The following is a 16700-nucleotide window of genomic DNA, read 5'->3' as shown; positions in this document are numbered from 1 at the left end:
AACTTAGAGAAAAGAGCCATGGTGGTGCAGTGATTAGAATGCAGTACTGCAGGCTACTTCTGCTTATTGCCGGCTGTCTACAATTTGGCAGTTCAATTCTCACCAGCTCAAGGTTGACACAGCCTTCCATCCTTCTGAGGTCGGCAAAATGAGGACCCAGATTGTTCGGGCCAACACACTGAATCTGTAAACCGCTTAGTGAGGACTGTGAAGTGGTATATAAGTCTACGTGCTATTACTATTAGAGATAATGGTAACATTATTAAAGGGCTGGGTGTGGAATACCAACAATAGATTTCAGTAGATTCAGGAATACTGCTTGAAGCTTGCTTTGGTCATTCATTCATCACTGTTCTTAATACTGTGGGATAGACAGAAATGGGATTGATAATTGCTGGGCATCATAGCTTTTGGACAGCACACTGGGATGTTTGAAACAGAATGGAGCAAAAGCGAACAATAGTCCAACATCCAAAACGTGCATTTTACACAAATCTGGCCTTAAGTTTTCTGACCTTATTAAATGCTGTTTGGAAATGTTTTTTATAGGGAGATGTTTTTTTCCTTGCAAAAAGAAGAAACAAAAGTCCTCTGTGTTATAGGGTCTTCATTTGGCTGAGAGAAAAGGTCACATTGCAAGAAGATCTGTAATCAGTCAGCCTAGCTAGCTCATGAAGATGAGATTGGAGTGAGGAGCTGTCCCTCTCATATTCTCTCCTTCCCTCTCCCTCCATCCCTCTCTCTCTCTCTCTCTTTCATACACACACACACACACACACACACACACACTTTCTTCCTCACCACACACCTATGCTCTCTGCAAGAGAAAGCAGCTGAGAAGGTAATAAATTCTTTGTGAAGGTGACCTTCTTTTACTTGTCAGTCCTATTTACTTGAAATTTATTCTCAACTCAAACAGGGGCAAAAGAGTCACCTACTCTTTTCACAAATAGTATGCTTCCCAATACATGCCACTCAAATTAAATATCAGAACTGGACAATCATCTACCAGGATGCTTCCATTTGGATTTCTGCATGAAACAGGCATTAGACTCAATAATTTTTATGATCCTTCTGAGGCTGAGAACCCTCTCTGAGCATGGGTGCTCCTGTGGCAGATCAGCCATAGTTTATACCAACATTCTCTCTTAGTAGTACCCTCTTGGTTTTGTATTTGCCTCCTAGGGAAAGCATGAGAAGCAATGTTCCTCTTTCCAAATGTCATAGGAAAAAAATCACATTCCCCCCATTTGATATCCTTGACATATGCTGTATTATGACCCCTCTAATTCCTGACCAGCATAGCCAAAATGGCAGTTGGAAATGCAGGAAAGACTGAGGTTTCCCATGATGAAATTTTTCTATGAACCTGAAGGAAACAGGGGAATGACTTTGGAGAAAGAATCTATTGGGAAATAGGTGGAGAAATATTTGTTATGAAGTGGGAGATATTACAAATAGATTCAAACTATCTCTCTCTCCTCACCCAGAATTCTCAGAGAGAAAGTGAGAAAGCGAGGCAGACTTGCAAGATTGTTGTTATTATCTATTTTAATAAAGTCTGTTTCTAGTTGTCCTGTGAAATGGGTTTGTGCATTCATTTGATGGATTGGGACTTCTGAATGAACCAGTGGGTTACTGGGAAATGTAGGAAGCTACTCTCTGGAACTGAGCTCTTCAGAAATCTAAAAAAGGCAGCTAAAGGTAGAATGTTATCAGATATAGGATGCAAAACTCCAGACTACCACTGGATAACAGCATATTTGCTGCTGGCTAGTGGTTTTCCAGAGTTTTGCAACCCAGATCTGGTAGATAGCTGAAGCAATAATAAAGCTTAAAGATGTAGATCACGGGTGTCCAATCATTTGGCTTGCCTGGACTGCATTGAGTGAAGAGGAATTGTCTTGGGCTGCATATAAAATACATAATATAGTTTTATAATATAAAACCACATAATAATGTTAAAAGTTTAAGATCCTGTGGGTCTGTATCACTAGTGTCCAGGGCTGCATGCAGCCCATAGGTCGCTGGTTGAACATGCCTGATATAGATTATACAGCATCTTTTGAAAGCTACCATTGTTATCAACTTTCCAGGATTGGATAAGTATGTGTTTGAGAGATATTTTCTTCCTGAAAAGTGAGCAGATCGGGTTATAGGTTGCCTCTTACGGTCTTTGTTTTCTAGATTTTGCAGAGTGCCAGTGTAACACACTGTGGAAGGTGAATATAAGAAGGAAAGGGACTTCTTTCATTTAAACTTCCTCAGCCTTGATTGAGCTTCCTATAGCATTTAAATGAGTGATTTCTATGCTACCAACTAGTGGCAGAATTCTCAGTCTCAAAGTCCTGGCTGAAAATATTCCAACTAATGTCGCACCAAGAAGAGACAGAGAAGAGAGAGGCTAAGAAATAAGACAGGTCAGTGGTGAAAGATTAGAAGAGACTTAATTGAAGGAATTTAAAGGGTTATTAATGATACTTAAAAGCAAATCAGAACCTACTCAAGATACGTATGTATGTTTTTCTTACTTATAGTTTATAACTGACAAGATTCGCAGAGCCTTAATGTGGCTTTGACTTGAATAGTAAATAGTCAGTTGTAGTTAATTCATTAAAACATATTTGAGCAGCATATGGCTGAGCATGGGGCAAGAAGCAGGCACTAAGTCTGGATCTCTAAAAGATAAGTTACATAAGTTTTACAGTCAAGCTTTCTTTTGGAGATGCAATTTAGGATATTGAACATCAATCTGCATGGTTTGGTCTTATCCTAATATTGTAACATTTGGGGTTGATATCAGTAGAATTCTTAATGTAACCAGATCAACTTGTGTGTTGAAGATGCATACGTAGTCCATATGTACTATGAACTACATATAACAAGACATCAAGAATTGTGAAATTTTAATGCTTCAGTCAAGCTAAAACTTTTCATAGAATAGCAGTACACAAGGATGAATCTGTATGTGGTTTGAAACAATAGGTTGCTATGTGCTCTGTGTTAAATTTTGAATAAAGGTTTGTTAGTTTCTGAATAAAGGCATAAAAAAGTACACTTTCAAGGAACAGGGTCATTTTTTGATGTTTAGTTTGTTCCAAACATTTTCTTACCTTTTTAACCATTTAAAATTGTTATGATTATATTAAAAGTGTTGTAAATATCTATACCCTAGCCTAGAAAAATTGATAGAATTGGGCAGTGTGTGAGCCTGAGGCTAATTAACATCACAATAAACAAAAGACTACAGTTACAGTATGATCACACAAAAAATGAACATAAACAATAATTTACAAATTACAATGACCATTTTCCCACAACATGCTCAACTAAAGCAAGTGTGCCACTTATGGCCTGAAGTGGTTGCTTGGTTTGGTGACCATTAAGACAGAATGCTAGATTTAGCTAGGTGATTTGTAAACTGTGGTTTACAGTTTAATGTGTTGTATGAACATGAATATTATTGATAATGGCCTTTATCATATGAATATAATAGATTTGTTTTTTAACTATCAAATGGAAACACTGCTCTTGCAATTGATGCATGGTTTTTAACATTGCATACATATGGGTTTGCATTTATTGGTAAGCCATCATCCAATGTGTATGTTTTTGAAGAATTGGAATTAAAGCCTCATGAGATAGGAGCTTTCAATTCTGTCTATTTTCATTAATAATGAAAATAAAATGTATAAATCTTTCTAATTCTCCCCATCTTTCTTCTCAACAGCATGTAATAAGAGGGAAAGATTAGCAATTAAGTCAAACTCTGAAGTATGATAGAGGGGAGGTTTCTGGATACCTCCCATTCTAGTCCTCCACTAGAAGATTTTTGAAGTATTCCAATTAGATCTTTCTTTCTTTCTTTCTTTCTTTCTTTCTTTCTTTCTTTCTTTCTTTCTTTCTTTCTTTCTTTCTTTCTTTCTTTCTTTCTCCACAAGTCACTTTTGGAAGCTATTTCAAAAATCAAACCACACAGCAGCTAACAGAAATAAATATTAATCATCAATACAAACAAGAGATGAGACTCTTTGCACATTCAGGGTCCCAGGCCCAGGCATAAAGTCAGATATTTAGGGGCTTATGAAAGGCCAGCAAAGCCAATCTAATCTCTGGAGGGAAAATATTCCTGAGGGTGGACACTATGGAGGAAAGGCTCAACTTTGGGCTTCAATAGGCAATATTCCTTGGTTGATGGGATTTGAAGTATGCCCATGAGATGGTTAGGAACAACGGGGGAAATGGTCCCATACTAACTTGGTCCCATACTATGAAAGGCTTTGACAACCAGCCCCTTGAACTGCACAGAAGAAACTAATGCAATTCTCGAAGTAATGGCATCGCGTGTGCCATTTACTATCCATGTTACCACATTGTGCATCAGTTAAAGCTTCCAAATGCTCTTCAAGGGCAACCCCTTATAGAGTGTATTATAGTAGACCAGACAAGAGAGTATGAAGGCATGAGTGGCAGTGAGCACAGCCTCTCAGTCCAGTTTTCTTGATATTGGAAAGCACTAATCTTGAAGGCTGTAACAGGATTACTGTATTAGAGAGTTAAACCACTGGGGAAATAAAATGAGTCTTATGTATCCTGGGATGGGTCCTGGAGGGCCACCTGAATACCATCAGCACTGACAAAAATCAATCAGTTGCAAAAGGCAGCGTTACTTGGAATATCTTATATCAGTGGTGGTGAACCTATGGCACCCATGCCAGAGGTGGGACTCAGAGCCCTCTCTGAGGGCACGCATGCCATGCCCCGGAGGTGGCAACTGTCCCTCTTCAACCAGCCACCCGCTAACTCACCAAGGTCCCACGTGGCCAGATGCATCCCAGCATGGCTGATTTCCCTCCCCTCATCCCATCCCTCCTGGACTCGCATGCTCTCCTTTTCCCGGGCATGACCCACTGCATCGCCTCCTCAGCTGTCAGCCAGTTGCCCAGCTCAGAGGCAGCTTCTCTGAACTGCTGGTGGCGAGTTGCGGAGCCCCTGAGTGAGGGGCCGGCAGGCTGTGGCTGCTGACGGACACTGTCAGTTCCCATGTGCTCGCTGGCCTCTGTGTGCGTGGGCTGATGGTGTCAGGCAGCAGTTGCCTCAGCCCCTGCCTCGCCTTGCCCTGTGACAATGGCTCCCCCATCCTGCCTCACCTTGCCTCGTCTCACTCCACAGGGCGAGCCTCCTGCCTACCATTCCACCTGCCAGAGACCCCTTTGATCTCCCCCAACCCTGCCCGGCTCCCACAGGCATCCCTCCCTATGAGCAATGTCAAGGGGACCATGCCCACCTTGGCCAAAGCCACCCAGTCTGCCATGACCACCACAGCCATGTCCACCCAGTGGGCCATGCCCACCTGGCACCTGGTGATAAATAAGTGGGTTTTGAGTTGCAGTTTGGGCACTCAGTCTCTAAAAGGTTCGCCATCACTGTCTTATATAATCAAACAACAATATCTGCCTGTTCTAGGTCCTTGGGAAGGACTTGCTAGGTGGATAAAAATGCCAAATCCTGTTTAATGACTATGGCTGACTATGTGGCCAATCACAATTTATTAAATTTATATTGCCACCTGACTCTCAGTGACTCTGCACATTTACATGTGTATAATTTTAATTTAAGTATATTCAATATTGCCTAATAAATTAACATGAAAAATAGTTTAAGGGGGAAAAAATGACAATTTGACCAAAAACAAAAAGAAAAGCTGTGAAAGAGGGCAGCCTGAAAAAATAAAATGGAGTAGAGAGAGAGGAGAGAGAAATGTATAAAAATTGAAAGAAAAATCTATTATATATTTGTAAATGTATAATTTGTATGGAATCTTTCAGTCTTTATTTTCTTGCTTATGGAAGCCCATGGAACGCCTTGGGTATCCTAAAAGTCTTTATCGCTCCAGGAAATGCCTATGTTTCATTTATTTCATCTTCAATCTTCTAAAAAGCCCTTGTTCCTGAAAGACTGTAGCCAGGTGAAAGCACAATTAATCTGCTGCACCTAATGTGAGTGTGTATTTGTGGATGTGGGTGAATATGTGTATATATTTGTGTGTTAGCATTTGGCTGCATGCCAGTGTCCATATACCCTTCAACTTTCTCTCCTTGGGAGAATCGAGTTTGGAATATTTCCCCCACCCTTCCTACCTTTGCCATGCCTGCCGGCTGCTGCGATTGCTGCATGCAAGGCAGAAAGCATTGTTTGAATGATGAGGCTGGGCTAGGCTAGATAGACCCTGGTGCCTCAAGAGAGGGAGAGAGCAGCTGCCTCTCCTTCTTTCCATCTCTTTCTCTGTGTGTGTCTCTCTCTGTCTCTCTCTCTCTCTCTCTCTCACACACACACACACACATGCACACACACACACACACAGTCTCTTGCCTGCCCAGAAATCAGATCAGAAAAGCAGCGATGAACTGCTTTCTTCCTGAATTCCAGAGAAACAGAGAAGTTGAAGAAGGAGGCAGAGCTGTAGAAAGCACTACATACCTTTGCCAGTGCCAGAGTTTCCAATAGGGCTTATTTCCCAATGCCCTAGAGGAACTAATTATGCACTGGGAGGACTCCCCTTTCCTTTTACCCACCTTCGAGAGACATGGTTTTAAGTGAGAATTGCAGCTGAGATTTACCACCATGCTTAAGTTTCGAGCAGACCGCCGCGTCAGGTAGGACTTGCCTAGTGATGCTCTAAAATGTTGGGGGAAGGGTTGTGGTTCATGGCCTTGCTCTTTCTGCTTTTTTTTGGGGGGGGGGAGTTATATATTTCATATTGTGGCTTTTATAGAACTTCATTTTTGTCAGTGGCTACTGCATTGCAGTGCTCAGGATAGCAGATGGTTTAACTCAGGAGTTTGTGGAACAGGACCAGACAAGGCAACTGCTGCTAAGGAAACATTTAAGAGATTCAGGGGAAGTTGTCTTTCTTGTGCTAGTGCTGAACCCTGAAAGCTGAAAAAAAAGGGGGGGGGATTAGAGGAATGCCAGCAAGAGCTGCAGAAACCACACACAACTACAAAGGATGCTGAAGGAATAAAGACAGACCTTCTTCGGGCTGAATTGATTAAAGGACTCCTCTTCTGTATAAAGACTAAAAGGAAAGCAGATCAGTAACTAAGTACTGTAGAGCCCCAGAGGCAATATCTGTCCATAAATAACAGGATAACTCCAAGAAAGTTAATATCCTCAGAAGCTAGGTAACATATACTCAGATTAAGCCTTTTCCCACCTTACATTCATTAAGAAGTAGGATACAGCTTCAATTGTTATGTTAAAATAAAAAGGGCAGGCAAATTCACGTTGTAGGTATTTTCCAGTGTTGGTAAGAATGGTTAAATTACATGTGAAAGCTCTGGTGCAAAGAGGCAGTAATCTAATACCATGATGACTCTGATTTTTACTCAAGGACTTTCTTCTTGTTTAAGTTTTAATACTGAAAAAAGTGCAGAAAGAGAAACAGGAAGGTCATGGAAAGTAGGGCAAAAGACGAATATGAGTAAATGCAATTTTAGATACCACTTAGAGCACTGTGATGCATGTGAAGAGTTGGATTAAGTAGGAGCCTCTGACTTGACATTTGGCTGGCGGTGGAAGATCCTGTTTAGAGATACAAATCATGTTTTTTTGCTCAGATTCTTGTATTGGGTAAACATTCAACTGATATTATTATAATAAAAAAAGTGTATATCTGTCTTTCTGTGTGAAGCATTCTCTTAGCTTGGCATGTCTCTTCAGTTAGAAGTGATTTGCTACTATTTCAAATTATATTGTCATTCTTACAAATATTGTTGTTCATTTTTTAGTGTTACTGTCTATCTCCAAGTTTCTTACTTGAGTTGATAGGAACAAATAAGCAATAAAATCCTGGAATTCTGTGTATTTTTTTTAAAAGAAAATTCTGCTGAGGCTATTTCATACATTCAGGTGAAATTTCACATAGTTTGGTGATTTAAGCTTAACTTAAAACTTAAACATACTGTTGACCCGATACAGTAACAACACATTCTCTAGTGTTAATGTCATTTACATTGCTTGGGCCTATTTCCAGTTGCCACACAAACATAAAAGTTATACTGATCAACTTATTCAGCAAATTATGCATGGGGAGACAGAAAATATGCAAGATTATATTTGTGAAATTGGTTTGAAAAGTAGTAGAAGTCTAAAAACAGATTATTTGTTTTCCTTAGTAAAGCTGCTTGTTATTTCTTCATCTTCAGTTCCTGAAAGTAAAATGGAGAATACTATCTCCATTAGACTTGGCCTTGGTTCTTATTTGAAGATCTTAATTCTGATGTGGGCATTCTGTCCAACACTTATTGCTACATTGCAAATATCTTTTAATAGTAAGTGAACTGTATATTCCCATGAAAATGCCAAAATAAATAGATCGTATTAAGATACTGAAACCCCTCAGAAAGTAATAGTTAATTTCAGCACTTCTTTTCCTTTTTATTGAAATGTTTTTCAGCATTATCATGCAATTTTTGCTAGAGTTGATGTGCCTGCCCTAGTGTGCATCCTCCCTCTATTCCAACTCCAGCATTGTCAGAAAATTAGAAAATGATATATCTGAAATTTCTCTCTTTTAGTGACACATCTGTTACAACTGGCACATTAGAAACATGTTGAGGAATGAGTTCTTTTTCATTGCCAGTTTATGCAAACCTCCACATTTTCAAGATGAACATCAGGTTCTAGCCATGTATCTATAACATTCTGGGTATCCATAATTCAGCTTTTCTGAAATCTTGAATCCATCTAGGACTGTTCTCATATAATGGCCCATCTCCTGTCTTTCTAGCATAGCTAAAAACAAGGACAGACACTTTAATGGCCCAAAGATTACAGCCATATTTGTATGTCTATTGTTGCTGTCAGATAAGAAATTGATCATAATATGTTTTGCATTTTTCACGAAAAAGTACCCTTACTGGGAGAAATTTTTGGTGTCTGTTATATATGGGATATGTTTTCTGATGGTTGCTTCCATTAATCATTTATAGCTTATGAAGTCAATTTACCACACAATTGCAAGATCATATTCAGTGAAAAAATTTAAATTATAAATGAATTCTCTATCTTGATCCTTCATTATTTTTCAAACGCCACTACAGATAAATATCAAGATAATCCGGAACTAAATTTAAGATATAGAACATGAGCACAATATTGGATTTTGCCAACAGTCAATTTGTTGTTTATCTTCATAAATTTAAAAAGCATTGAACCTATTTCTGAATTCTGCATGGCAGTGTTGTTTTGCTGAGCATTACTCCAGATTTTCAGTTAGGATTACATAAACACATTGTCTATGGAATAAGTAGGCTTTCCAAATATACATCCAATCCTGAAACATGGTTTTTATGCATGGTGCCTATGCATAGCAGCAAAATCAGGCTGAAGAGAGTATAGTCAGAAGTAGTAGTAAGAAAGTTAGTTATGGGTTCAGCAGGCTGATTGCAGGAGGGAGCTCAGAGTGCAAGTCAGTATGGTAAGAAAAGCATCAGGACCCTGGACAGAACTCAGAAATGCTGGCAGCGAAGCTGAAACCAGCAAGCAGGTAGCCCTGGTCAGAAGCCAAGTGAAGGTTGACATAATGCTGCAGAATGATGTGTGATCTTGGCATTGCCTCTTTACAGCAAACCAGCTAGTTAAAGGGACAATGACATGTTCCAAGCATTGTGGCAAGTCTCCTGACATTGGCTAATGTGTCTGGAGTAATGGCAAGCCTCCTTTTGGAGAGGGGATATTCAAAGATGTCATCTGAGAAATAATCCCAAATTGGATTGCAGAGAAGGATGGCAGCTCATTTTCACCAGTCATCAGTGTGTGGGATGTGGATGAAAGTAATCAGCCAGTGAAATTTTCTTTAAGTCTGTAGTCATGAACAGAATACAGAATACAACTTTTTCTAGATTGAGAGCTACATTTAGTTTCTGTTTGTCATGCTGGTGACTGCACTCCAAACATTAGTGAATAGGGATAATATAAAAACTGTTTTCCCATAATATGTGCATTTAATTAGAATTAAATATAGCTTATATGATTACTCTGCTATTTTCAGTCCATTTATCTAAGCCAGTGGTGGCGAACCTATGGCACGGGTGCCAGAGGTGGCACTCAGAGCCCTCTCTGTGGGCACGCGCAACATCGCCCCAGTCCTAGGCCTTCAGCTGGGTTTTATAAAATCTTTTCGCTTTAGGCCTCCACCGCCATGTACAAAAAAAAAAGGTTCAATCAATCAGTCAATTTGAACTTCTCGCGGGAAAAAAAATCTTGCAAAGATGGAATTGATTGATTGAACTTTTTAGTCCTACCCTGTCTGCCATTACCACTGCAGCCACGCCCACCCAATGGGCCACACCCATTCAATGAGCCACACCCACCCGGCACCCGATGATGCATAAGTGGGTTTTGGATTGCAGTTTGGGCACTCGGTCACTAAAAGGTTCGCCATCACTGATCTAAGTTATCAAGATCATTATAAATCTTATTTCTATCTTCTTGGGTGTTACCTTCAAATTTGATAAAGATTTGCTCCATTTCTATGTGAAATGATTTAACACAGCGAACAGATACCTCTCTCCAGTTAAATGAGAACTCTGAGTCTTATATATTTACCTAATTGTTATGTCATCCAATCCACATTTAAATAGCTTACTAATTAAAACATTATGAGTTACCTTATAAAATGCTTGCTGAAATCAATATAGTCTGTAAGATTTATTTGTGATAAATTCTTGCTGATTTCTTATAATTCCTGAACTGTTTTCATGAAATTTATATAATATAGATTACTTTATTATTATTTTATTATTTGCTCTAGAATTTCTGAGGCATTGGTCCCCAGGGTATTGACCCAAACATGAATAACATTAGACTTTGTCCAGTTATCTGGCTTTTCACTAATTGTCCAAGATTTGACAAAGACAACACATACAATTTTGGTGAAGTCATCAGCAAGTTCCTTCATTACCATTGGAACAATTTGTCAGGCCATGCACATGTATTTATTCACAATAAATTAATATTTATGATACTTCTGTGAATCCAAGCTTCAGTTTTCTTTGTTCAGTGTTGCTGGATAGAATACATATTTTCTTGACAGAGTAGACTACATCATTGCTTTTACTCATGAAGTATTAATTCATTAATTTAATTTCATTAAACGTTAAAATATGATATGTGTACCACAGGCAGCAAACTCTGTTGTATGTTTTCTGCATTCTAAGTGGAACTTTTTTTTTTATCTCAAAAAGGAGTCCCATTTGGGAGGGTATTGCTATGTGTGATGTTGATATTCATGGCCTCTTCTCTTCCATTACATATAATAATCAAATTCAAACTGAGGTGAGCTAGTTATAGATGATTGGTCAGTATGTGTTTATAACAAAGTCCAAACAATTCTTCATATCATTAGGCTCACTGTTCTTATGCATATTGACTTATTAAATGCTTCATCTTCCACACATCATCATTTGTTTTATTCTATTAAGCTTTCCCAATCTTTTCCCAAGGATGAACTAACATTGGCATCCTTGCCATGGTTTTTGAGATGGCTTGGGAAATGAAGTTGGGATATATCTAAAATAGGGTTATAGATTTGGATATAATATTCAGGCAAACACTAAATGACAGCAGAACATTTGTGCCTCTTTATTACCATCTAGTAATCATCTGTGTTTTTACAACTCATAAATAGTAGCCTTGTCCAAAAGAGCTGTTGTTTCCTTGGACATGGGGGCAAGAATACATACAAAGACTTGCTTGATCTACCTCTGTACACTATCCCAATGCATAATTGTTGAGGAAATGCCATTTGTTTTCAAAACCCTTCTAGTGCATATAAAAAGCAATTCTGAAAAATCCTGATAAAACAAAGCATGCTACAAAAGTTTTGCTACAATTATATATTATACAATTATATAACCTCTCAGATTTCTGCTGACTTTGCATTTAGGTAAATATTGCTAATTTGGGGGAAAAATGGGGAAAGTGTTGTAGTTGATTTTTTTTACATCAGATTTAATACAATATACAAAGACTGTTTTATAGTAAACATTCCAGTTTCCCTGAATGTAAAGCCACACTTAATAAGAAGGGATAAGGACCAAATATGGAAAGTTTGATTTAAATATGGGGATTTGGTAAGTTCTTCAACCTGAGTTAAAGAAACTCTCTACAGCAAAAGCAAGAGCCATTCTTACCTGGCTAGGTTCTTCCCAAGCTGTTTAACGAGAGGGAATAAATTAGCACAGTCTGAACAAATTGGCCATATTTTTTCTGCATCCAAATTCTGTCATTCTGATCTTATGAACATCCCACAATCCCATGTCTTACAGTTTTGGTTTCTCTCACAAGTATTTCATATTTATTGGGAAGGAAACCCAGACCAAACATTCAGTACAGTGTACATCATTCATACCCAGTATGGCCATTATACTTGGCCATGTGCAATTTCTGGAGTAGTTTACTGCCTATTTTGGGGATCTTCAATGCTCCTTCCATAAAAACATTCATACCAGGCTCTGAGAGAGAACAGAATAAATAAAAGAGGTTGCATAACATGTTGTACACCAGGACAAGAAAGCTAGACATTTGTACTAGTGCCATTCATATGTCAGATTGATCATGCTATATGTTCATTTAATCCATGAAATGGGGTTAAAATTGTAATTTGGTCTGTCACAAGGCATTAAAACTTGTTTATCTTTGTGCGCACGCAGGAAACTACAGCCTGCTTTTTGTAAACATAAAACTAATAAAGCTCAGCAGGCCAAGATAACATAATGTATTCTAATTAAAATCTGCATCCGGAAAGGCACATCACAGAGCACTGATGGCTTGATTTGTTTTGGCTGCTGTAATTTAATAGTTTTGTTTCAGTCAGTATGCCTCAACTATAAAAGTACAATTTTATGTGGAGTAGGTATTATATTGCAGGGATCTCAGCTGAATGCCTTTCTACACATGATATGGATTTAGGCATTATACTGAAATGGGAAAATCCTCAATTGTGCTATTATAGACTCTGCATTCCTTATTTAAAATGTTCCCCAGATTTTTCTTAAAAACAAAAACAACCAGGAAGAGAAATATTCTATATCTGCTTCTTTCATGGATTAACTCAGTGCACATACTATTATTTACTTCCTGTAATATCAGCCTTGTGAGGTAGTCCAGACAAGAAGCAAACCCACAAGTATGAACTCTGTATTTATTGTAAAGTTCCATTAACAGAATGTTGCAGGTCTGAAAGTACAACTCCCTCTCCTATCTCACCTTTACAGTCCGAGAAATTAGGAGGGTTCCCTTCTGAGAGTTTTGCCACAACTCCATTCCTTTTGTAGACTCAGCCACCTCTTGTTTTTATTGTTGCTAAGTCTGTGGCTTTCCTCAAGGTCATTCTCACCTACCATTATAGTTGAAGAAGAGTTTGAGGTGATATGATCCAAAATTTCTCCTGATCATTTGCATGCTATGGTAATAATTTTAAATTGTTGACTCTATACAAGATGCCATGAAATAGCCAGATATCTCTCTGAAATCAGTGGAGCATCAACTTTCTATACTAAAATAGTCTGCTACATATAGTTCCAGAGACGATGGAGAAATGGCATATATAAAAGGCTCTTATTTGTGCATGGGTTGTGATGGGGATAGGAATATATTAAAACTATTTGGAAATTTCAAAATATTGTTTTCAGATCTCTGTCAAGAAATGATGGCCACGATAATCATTAAGGAGCTATCAAAAACAGGTTGCATGGTTTCTAATGTCTCATTAATGAGCTTGCTTAAAACAGCAACACATGACTGTGTTATTATTCTCCTACAACTTTAATATACTATGGACTTACGATATGAAATGATTATGTTTCTAATTAAATCACAGCAGCTATTTAAAAAATGCTTTTATTGTTAGTGGTGATAGATATTTGTGTGTAGCAGCCTTGGGCCTGTAAACAACTTTTAGCTAGGTAAGGCAAAAACTGCTGGATGCCAAAGTCATGATTTGTGTCCATATTGATATATTATGAGTACAGTTTTAGAATAGAATAAAGGTGGAAGGGACCTTGGAGGTCTTCTAGTCCAGCCCCCTGCTCAAGTAGGAGAACCTATATCATCTCAGATAGGTAGATGTCCAGTCTCTTCTTAAAAATCTCCAGTGATGGAACACCCAAATTTCTGGGGGTAAGCTGTTCCACTGGTTGATTGTCCTCACTGTTAGGAAATTTCTCCTTGCTTCTCTATTTGGTCAGTTTCCAACCGTTGTTTCTTGTCCTTCCATCTGGTACTTTGGTGAACAACCTCACCCCCTCTGCCTTGTAGCAGCCCCTCAGATACTGGAACACTGCTGTCATGTTTCCCCTATTTCTTCTTTTCCTTAGACTAGCCAGACCCAAATCCCGTAGCCGTTCTTTGTATGTTTTAGTCTCCAGGCCCCTGTTCATCTTAGTTGCTCTTCTTTGAATTTTTTCCAAACTCTCAACAACTTTTTTGTGATATGGTGACCAAAATTGGCTGCAGTATTCTAGGTGTGATCTTACTAGGGCTTTATAAAACGGTAATAGTATTTCTTATGATCTTGATTCTATGCCTCTGTTTATACAACCCAGGATTTTGTTAGCTTTTGTGGTTGCTGCTGCACATAGACAAGTGATCGTCCACTAGTACTCCAAGGTCCCTCTCACAGTCACTGTTTTTGAGCCAAGTCTCATCCAATCTGTATTTTCTATTTCATTACAGCCATCAGTATAGATGTTGCTTTTGTTAGATCATTATAGCAAAATTTCCACTGAGACTGAAAACTGTATAAGATTATTACTGCGATTGCTTATCTTTTCAAAATTCAGCAGTTTCCAGGAAATGTTCTAAAGGTGCAAATTTTTTTATGGATGAAGAGTAGGCTGGAGGATGTAAAATCATTTCTGATAGGAGTAATGGCTAGGACTTGTCTATACACTGGATTAGTAACTCTAAACAGATCAAGGCAGACTAATTTAAATCACCAAGATGTACTCATAGTCAACTTACTATGGAAGCTACAGTGGAGTAGCATACATCACAACTGACCATACAGCAGTCTAAAATTCTCAGTTCTTTTAGTAGGGAATAATATTTATTAAAAAAAAAGGGTATGAAAAAAATGAGGCCTCCCACCACCAAAAAATGTTCATTTAGTGACCATTCAAAGTTATAGTGATACTGAAAAAAGTAATTTATGACCATTTTTCACACTGAAAAATGGTCATAAATTGAAGCATCCCCATGTCATGTGATCAAAATTCAGATGCTTGGCAACTGAGCCATATTTATGACAGTTGCAGTGTCCCAGAATCATGTGATCCCTTTTTGTGACCTTCTGACAAGCAAAGTCAATGAGGAAGCCAGATTCATTTAACAACCAAGTTACTAATTTAACAACTGCAGTGATTCACTAAACAAGTATGGCAAGAAAGGTTGTAAAATGGGGCAAAACTCACTTAACAAATTTCTCACTTAGCAACATAAATTTGGGGTTCAATTGTGGTTTGTTAGTTGAGGTCTACCTGCATTTCAAAGGGATGGAATAGGCTCAGGGGCTGTGGAACGCTGAGTTTTCTGTAGAAAGAAAAGTTGAAAATATGGAAGGACAGGAATGAAAAGTTCCAGCTGAGCTCTTTACAGCCTGTAGTATTCATAAGGAGAAGCTGGCTTCCCAGAAGAAACTCTGAGGAGATGCACATATAGGTGGGGAGAATGGTCTGTCAGGACATTTTTAATTCCTATCAGTCTCACTTTCTTTCAAAGTAGAAAATTAAAGTCTTTAAGTAGCATCTTTTTGGTATGGATAATATCCATTGGATATGATGCGATTTACCACGGCACATGAAGGCAAATTAGTGAATAGGTGTCTTTGTAATGTGTTAAACAAGTTGATTAAAGACAGAAAAACTGTTTTTGATCCCTATCTGTATTGGGACAGTGTTCTCTATGGCCCTGGCAACAAGAGAGTTTTGTACTGTTGTTTTTCAGAAATAAATCTTCTACATGAGAAACAAATGCAACCCTTCTGGCTTATATAATGGGATTTAAGAATCTTGGCGGTGCTGATACATTGTGGATATTGTTTTAAGACAATTCTGTGTAGATTCAACTCTTACCAGGAATGTGCTTAGGGACGACTAGAAATAAGAAGCAGTGGACAAAGTAAGTTAGGGGGTCATTTCTTTTTAGTGAACCATCAGTTACTGTGATGAAAATAAGCACAGTATGCTTTGCTTGTACAATCCTCCTTGCATTGCCTCCAATATGGAAGACCTTATGTTTGAATCATTTCTGAAGAAAGATGTACAACATTTTGTTGCAAAGTGTGGCAAATGTGATTCTACCATTCTTATTGGCAGAAATCTTGTTACAGGTTCTCCTGATACTATAGTAGTAAGATGAAGGTTTTTGTTATTGTTTTTTTAAAAAAAGAGATGTACATTAGTATTAATCTTGCAACTCCCTTGAAAAATACATATTCTCTCTTAATTAATTATCCACCAAAGGCAAGTTACATTTCCATATGAGCCACATCATTAATGCCTTGTCTATTTCTCTTTGTTTTTTCCCTAGTCATAATGAAAGACGGAACACTTTCCTTCATCCAGTGATTGGCCAGACCCCAGAAGTGAACAATCATTTTGGTTTGCAAAGGTTGGTGGTTTTTAGTGCCTTGCAAT

The 16700-nt window shown here is 38.3% G+C and overlaps 1 protein-coding gene across 12 annotated transcripts in view; it reads left to right on the top strand.

Annotated features, from left to right (window-relative positions):
- Positions 1–16700, top strand: part of PLEKHA6 (pleckstrin homology domain containing A6) — a 182034-nt gene that overhangs the window by 104579 nt on the left and 60755 nt on the right. For 11 of the 12 annotated variants that reach the window (XM_039340845.1, XM_039340836.1, XM_039340862.1 and 8 more), the window contains one exon: positions 16594–16674. Coding sequence is in view for 1 of the 12 variants with exons in the window: in XM_039340768.1 (XP_039196702.1) it covers positions 6625–6656; positions 16594–16674 (113 nt within the window). In the remaining 11 variants the exon portion in view is untranslated. Of the gene's footprint in view, positions 1–6484; positions 6657–16593; positions 16675–16700 lie in introns of those variants that run through there. The other variant, XM_039340768.1, reaches the window with a different exon arrangement.

This window comes from Crotalus tigris, unplaced genomic scaffold, assembly GCF_016545835.1.
Source record: "Crotalus tigris isolate CLP2741 ecotype Arizona unplaced genomic scaffold, ASM1654583v1 scf7180000017550.10884619, whole genome shotgun sequence".
NCBI classification, from domain to species: domain Eukaryota; kingdom Metazoa; phylum Chordata; class Lepidosauria; order Squamata; family Viperidae; genus Crotalus; species Crotalus tigris.
The sequence above is the reverse complement of the archived record's forward strand: the minus strand, read 5'-3'. Positions and strand labels throughout refer to the sequence as shown.